Source organism: Triturus cristatus, chromosome 3_2 (genome assembly GCF_964204655.1).
Source record: "Triturus cristatus chromosome 3_2, aTriCri1.1, whole genome shotgun sequence".
Classification (NCBI taxonomy): domain Eukaryota; kingdom Metazoa; phylum Chordata; class Amphibia; order Caudata; family Salamandridae; genus Triturus; species Triturus cristatus.
Window position 1 is genome coordinate 1,031,004,145 of NC_140584.1, and position 7,536 is coordinate 1,031,011,680.

A 7,536-nucleotide genomic window follows, 5' to 3' on the forward strand; every position below is an offset into this window, starting at 1 on the left:
ACTTCATGGTGGAGCCTGTGCTAGGGTCTGCTCCATGCCTCCCAGAGTTTTCCAGAGCTAGAGTGACCCCTGCCCTACTCAAGGAGTTTTGCAGCTATGCATCTCATATTTGGGTGGGCTGACCCCTCTGGAGCGCTTTCAGACCCCAAAGGGATGGGAGGGGCCCTACTAGTTCATTGTCAGTGGATTCGGCCTCAGCCCCGGTCGGGCCCCCTAGATCCGATGAGCAAGACCAGCAAGACTGCAACCTTCCATGGCACCAGCACAAGTGCGGTCCTCCAGATGCAAAGCGACAGTGCAGAGTCCATTGTTCTACCCTACTCCGACATGTAGCCAGATGTGCATAACCCAATGCAGATTCCGGTGCCGACCAGTACATTGCCCTCAGAGTCTGAACCAGTGCCTTTTTCTTTTGACAGACCTGGAAAGGGTGGTGATTGGGACGGGTCTAAGGACACTCATGCTTACATCACCCCCTGAATGATACAGAGAAGAACTGGTGTGAGGAACTGGCGTATACCAGTGTGCTGGGTACCTCACTAGACACTGGCCTGGCCTGTCCCCCACCGTGGCTACAGAGGAGGGTGTCTCATACGCTATGGTGGTATTATTATTATTATTATTAGTCCGATTTGTAGCGCGCATGGCTGCCCCAGCAACGGGGCGTCCCAGCACGGGAGGGCAGGTCTTGGACCTTCAGCTGCCCTCAGTGGCAGTCAAGATGAACATCTCGACAAAAGTGCTTCAGCCGGGAGCCGCCCCTTCAGAACCATGTCATTCCCATTCAATGAAGCCCTTACAGATATCCTCTTTAGGGCGTGGTCCAAGCCCTGAACAGGGCCTGCTGTGCACAGCACAATTGCCCACTGCCTTCGTCAAGCTCCCAGGGGCCCTGCTTTCAGCACCCCACCCTAAGAGCTTGGGAGTCCAAGTCTCCGCTTTCAGATTTAACCCTGATGCAGCAACGTTCACCATGAGATGTGGGCTTGGCATGACAGACTTGCTGGGCAGTGTGATTTTGTCAGTGGCACGGAGATGCCAAGCCTGGCTAAGAACCACTGACTTCTCGGTATGTCCAAGTTTTGTTCGTGGACATACCCTCTGATGCTGTTAGCTCCTTGGTGAGAAGGCAGGCTCTGCGCTGGAGCGCTTTTCAGGATCGTAGAGCTACAGTCTGGTCCTTGGGGGTCTATCCTTGGCCCCTCGGCAACACCTGGCCTGCTTGACGTCGATTACATTTGGCAGGTGGGTTTTGCAAATCATCCAGAAGGGTTACTCCAGCCCTTTCCTGGAAACTCCTCCACCCTATTGCTATTACCGCTACTTTCTGATTCCCAAAAAGGATAGAGGCCTTCGTCCTATCCTAGACCTGCGCCTTCTCACCTTCTCCCTGAAAAAGAAGCTCAGAATACTCGCATAAGCTCAGGTCTTCTCTGCTCTGGACCCTAGAGACAGGTTGGTGGCATTAGACTTGCAGGATGCATTTTTCCACATCCTCGTCCTGCTGGCCCACAGGAATTACCTGTGGTTCACGGTGAGCCAAGAGCACTTTCAGTTGGATATGCTCCCCTTTGGCCTCACCAGCACCCTTTGGGTATTCACGAAAGATATTGTGGTTGTTACAGCACACCTGCATAGGTCAGGGGTTCCAGCCCTCCCTTGCCTCAATGATTGGCTGTTGAAGGCAGTCATTTCACACCTCTAGATTACGCTGACCTGCATTCATTGGGGTTCACTATCAACGTGCCAAAGACACACCTGACTCCCTCTCAGATGCTCCCTTTTATCGAGGCCATTCCGGACACAGCGCAGTTTCCGGCCTATCTTTCTGAATGGCGTGTCCAGAATATTCAGGCTATGATTCCTATGTTTAATAATCTTTTCTGGAATTCGGTGAGACTAACTCTCAAGCTGTTGGGCCTCATGGCCTCCTGCATTCTTCTTGTAACACATACCTGTTAGCAAATGAGGACTCTTCAGTGGGACCTGAAGTTCCAGTGGGCACAGCTTCAGGGGAATCTCTCCAGCTTGGTCCAGATCTCGGAGGGAACTGCAAAAGGCCTGCAGTGGTGGCTAATGAAGCGCAATTGGATCAGCAGCAGACCCCTTTCCCTTCCCACCCCATAGCTGACTGTAGTGATAGATGCGTCTGGGCTAGAGGCGGCCATCTGGGAGAGTTGAAGATCCAAGGACTCTAGTCTCCGGCAGAGTACGGGCTTCATGTCAACCTGCTGGAACTCCGAGCGATCTGGTTTGCATTGCAAGCCTTTCTTAATCGATCAAGGCTTGTTCAGGTGCTCACAGACCGCACCGCCACCATGTGGTAGTGCAACAAACAGGGCGGGTAGGGTTGTGGATCCTTTGTCAAAAGGCCCTGCTCCCTTGGATATGGCTGGAAAATCACAGTATTTCCCTGGTGGTTCAATACCTGGTGGGTCAACGCCAGGGCAGACTATCTAAGCCGTCGATGCCTAGTGGATCATGAATGGCGTCTCTACCTGGAGGTGGTGCAAGGTCTCTTTTAAGAATAGTGAGAACCTTGTTTCCATCTGTTCGCCACCACCAAGAACGCATCACGTCAGCAGTTTTTGAGTACTTGAGTTTCCAAGGCGGTTCTCGCTCGTATATGCTTTTTGTTTCGAGTGGAACTTCTGCCTCTTGTACACCTTTCCCCCAGTACTACTTCTGCCCAGAGTTCTCAAGAAAATCGGAACGACTGGGTCCAAGTAATGCTTGTGGCTCTGGATTGGACACAGAGAGTTTGGTGTCCTGAGCATAGGTCCTCCAATCGGGCTGCCCCTTTGGGAGGATTTACTGTCGCAGCAGTAGGAGAGGGTTCTGCACCGAACCTGCACACCCTCTGACTTCATTGACGGAGATTTAGAGATGACAGTTGACAACTTTCGGCCTTCCTCCCGAATTCTTTGTAATTATTCGAGCAGTCAGGCATCCCCCACCACAAAGGAGTTATAAGCCTGCCGTTGGTTCAAATTTGTGGCATTGTGTACATTCAGAAACATGACCCCACTTTCTGCACCTTTATCTTAGGATCTGCTCTTGTTCTTTTTTTGGCCCAGCAGAGCTATCCTCTGGGGACGGTTAAAGACTATCTGTCTCCCATTTCGTCATTCTTGCAGTTGTCGGAACAACCTTTTGAGGTCGAGCCTCGCGGCAGCACGCATGCACTTCTCGCTCTGCGAGACTGCTGTAGTAGAGTATGGGAGAGGAGCTGCGCCCACTTTCCTCTCATATTTTTCATTGGCTTGTGTCATTGTCTTTCATAAATGCTGCCTTCGGATTCGTTAATAGGGTTGTTAGTCCCCACTTAGTACAGCCTTTTCTCTTTTGTAACCTCCCATGGCTACTGGCCCCTTTACATCGGTTGTTACACGGGATCTGTTATTTAGTCTGTAAGCACTATTTACTTTATTGAGTTTCTCTTCCTGCAGCCGGACATGCGCTGCTTCAGTTGAAACCGCTTGTGTTTTTTTAAGCAGCACGGCCTCCCCCGTAACAGGGGCGCCTGCTTTCAATCGCTTTAACCTGGCATTCTCGTGTCTGTTTCAACCCCCCAAGTAAAATGGATTTTGAAATGATTAACAAATTAAATCATGTTAATTCCAGGAAGCACATAATCCTATGCTAATGGGCTGAAGCTGACAAATGCACATCTGTGTTAAATGTCATCTGTACTAAAGCCACCTGACGGGTTGTTTTCAAAAGCCTGTTTTATTAACACCACCACCAATGCCACCACCACCAATGCCACCGCCACCAATACCACCACCAATATCACCGCCAATACCAATACCACCACCACTAATACCACCAGCACTAATACCACCACCATCAACACAATACCACCGCCACCACCAATACCACTGCCACTGCCAATACCACCGTCACCAATACCACCATCACCACACCCACCAGTACCACCACCACCAATACCACCACCAATACTCTACCACCACCACCACCACCAATACCAATGCCACCACCAATACCAGCACCACCAACCAATACCAGCACCACCAATAACACCACCACCGCCAACACCACCACCACCACCAATACCACCACCTCACCGCCTCTCGCTCACTAGTAATAGCAGGGGCATATGAGGCCGGAGCTGCAGCCGAGACCATTCCCCCCCTCCCTCAATGCCTGCCATAAAGTGCAGCCCGCCCTGCACCAGGAGGTGAAGCCAGGGCCCTACTACAGCTGGAGTGTTTTTTATTAGGCCAAAGATAGCAATAACATTACGCAATGCTACACCGCACACTCAAATCACAGAGAGGGCAGGAAATAGCCCCCCTCCCGCTCTTCCTCCTGAGACGTGACAGTGTAATCACAGAGCGAAAGGTGTTGGAGTGCTTTGCTTGTGTTTACAGCTCGGATCATATGTAACTCTCACTTCACACTTTGTGTCTGTGTAATTTACAACACTTACATATCATCTTCACTTCGCTATTTATCACTACTTTGATGACGTCGTAGGCCGGTCTCTTCCTCTGATATTTACAATCTAACAAGTGGTCGAGAAGGCCCTTTCTTGCAATGCAACGGGTCTCGCATTTGCGATAGTTTAAGCTATTAGTATTGTAAATGATGATGTCTTTTATTTATGTTTTAAAACCCAAAACATAAATAAAAAGGCATTGTCATTTACACTGCCAATAGCTCAAACTCGTGTGAATGCGAGACCTATTGCATAGCAAATGCTTGTTTGTTCAAGTCACCCACTGTGATTAGGTTCCTGAGAGCACTGCAACACATGTTTTTCCCCAAACCATTTACCATACCCAGTGGCATCTAAAGCTGGTCCTTACCTTCCTCATGTGCGCTCCCTTTGAGCCATTACACAACTGCCCACTTCAGTTGCTGACTATCAAAATGTCTTTTCTAGTGACCACAACATTGGCCGAGGGTTCTGCGAACTGCAAGCCCTCTCTGTGCAACCTCCTAATACCACCTTTAACCCAGAGAAGCTGGTTCTGAGGACATGTGCCTCATTCTTTCCGAAGGTTGAGACACACTTTTAAGTAGGCCACACCATCATCTTGCCTAACTTCTTTGCCGCGCTTCACCCTTCTAAAGAAGAGGAGAGACTCTACTCTCTGGACCCAAAAAGCGTATTGTCGTTCTACATTGATCGCACAAGAGAGTTCTGGGTGGACAATCAATTCTTTAGAGTTTACGTTGGAGCTAAGCAAGGGAGGGCAGTGTAGAAACAGACCATCTCACAGTAGATAGTGCTCCGCATAAAGATTTGCTACGCATTGCCCAAAAAGCAACAACCTTGAGGACTTGAGTGCTCATTCTGCCAGAGCCAAGGCTGCGACCATTGCTCTAGCTTGTGAAGTCCCTGACCTGGACATTGGTCAGGCAGCAGCGTATTGCTACGGGTATCTATTCTAAGGTAAGGAATCAGCAGCTAGAAATCTCCATCAGATGAACAAGTTACTTACCTTTGGTAATGCCTTATCTGGTAGAGACTCTATTTAGCCGCAGATTCCTTTCCTACCCTTCCATCTTTCCCTCTCAATGAACTGAGTTAATAGGATCACCCTTCTGAGGGCCTTAGTAATTCACACCAGTATGTTTGCGTTCTGTGGCTCAGTGTTTCTGGTGTGAAGAGTCACAAAAAGAAACTGACGCCGGCACACTGGAGTAGCGCCTATATAGGCAGCGCGCACATCACATCCGGCGTGGATGCCCCTGAGCCGAATTATGCCACCTACTGGCATGCAGGGGGACTGCTTGAAAATTTCCAGATCCAGTCTGACGTCTGTGGAATATTCCAAGGTAAGGAATCTGTAGGTACAAAGAGTTTCTACCAGATAAGGCGTTACCGAAGGTAAGTAACTTGTTCTCTTGTTCTTTCATTCTTAGGTGTTCCACACTTATATAGGATACACATTTATCCAATGCTCTTTATTTAAATAATTTAAATAATGACTAACTAAAAGATTTAAAAATCGGGATGGTAAAGTCCAATTTGACCCTGTACTTTGCATTCTGGTGACATTGGTCTCGTCCCTTACCTTACTTTTTTGTACTGTGTCATTGCAGGGAAGTTCGTGCAGATACAAAGTTTAGTGGACGGAAAAGAAGGCCACACTTCTGAGAATCCTCTACAAACAGCTGCCTTTTTCCTCAAAAGTTTGATGCTGTGTTCTCACCAGCTGCAGATGCTGTTTGCTGTGGACATTCTGTTTGCAGCTGGCTTAGTTTGCCAAAGTGGTTTCATATGGCAATTGAAGGAGTAAGGTCAAGGCCAAATTGATGCCAGGCACGAGGAATGATTATGGTTTTTCTCACTGAGCAGGAGGAATAGCCATGTGATCTATACTGAATTAGTTCCTGTATTTTCCTGAGGAACATCGCTTCCCTTGGCACTCTGAGGAACTGGTGCCACCTTGATATTGGTGCATGTGTGCATAGTTCAATTCAGGATGGAGTCCTTGTGCCAGTATGAGTGAACCTATGGATCTCTGTATCAAGTATTGATCCCAGAAGCAGAACCACAATAATAAAACGGTTGCAGTGCTTCATCAATAACATGATTTTTAAACAGGACCATCCAGACACATCAATGTGTTAAATAAAGTCAAGACAATATGTACTTACCTGCTTTGCTTCCCCACATGTTTTTAGGGTTCAGATATGTTTATTGGGGTTATAATATCCTGTCGACAAAACTATGAACATTCCATTCTAGGTGTCATCTGTCTGACCCTTTGGCTGCAAGTGGGCGTCCTAGTATCAAAGCTTAAAAAGCAAGACTGAAATACTTGTGTCCTTTGAGCAACACCTGACAGCATTGATTAAGAGGAAGCAAATCACCTGCACTGGGAATAAAAGAGTGACTGTCACAAAAACAACTTTTGTTAGCTGCAGTGTCATTGCGGTAGGCAAAGTTCTTAGATTCCGAAGGCCACTACAGTAAATCAGGATTGGCATTCATCCTTTTCCCATTCCGTTCCATCGTCGCAACCCTCCAGATTTCAATTATATTGAATAAGAATGCACACAATTCTATAATAGCACGAAAAAATTACAGGCTGCACCTAATCACATCCATGAACCAAGGCACTGAATTTAATATTGATCAAAGTAGCTTGCGAGAAGTATGGATGCATTAGTAATCTGTAAGAACAGTTCTCAAGTAAGTGTGCCATCCTTAAAGTCTACGACTTGAAATATTCACTGCTGTCAGGTCGGATTCCAAAAGATTTGTTTTTCATTTTTACCTTTATAAATGTCTTGAATTCTAAAAATATTGAACACCAGGGAATCCTTAGTGGTTATCTTTTCAGTTAGCAGAGGGAATAGTGCTTATGTAAATGGAGTTTTGAACGATTCCTGCTTCTTGTATGTTGGCTACAGATCGGGGTCTATGCTGTCTCTCTTCGAATCCGTGCTAGAAGGCTGTTCCGTAGCAGTTTCCCCCTCTTCTCTTTGTGAAGGTTTCCTACAACACCTGAGCAAGGATCTACTAGCCTTTTGGTAACCTTGGCTTACTTTTTTGGC

General features: G+C 47.6%; 1 protein-coding gene across 1 annotated transcript in view; it reads left to right on the plus strand.

The window, feature by feature from the left end:
* The window catches only part of BUD23 (BUD23 rRNA methyltransferase and ribosome maturation factor), a 114,304-nt gene extending 107,420 nt beyond the window's left edge, over nt 1–6,884 (plus strand). The window contains exon 12 of the mRNA XM_085649674.1: nt 6,076–6,884. Within this exon, the coding sequence (XP_085505800.1) occupies nt 6,076–6,130 (55 nt within the window). The 3' untranslated portion in view covers nt 6,131–6,884. The remainder of the gene's footprint in view (nt 1–6,075) is intronic.
* Nucleotides 6,885–7,536: the final 652 nt, after the last annotated feature.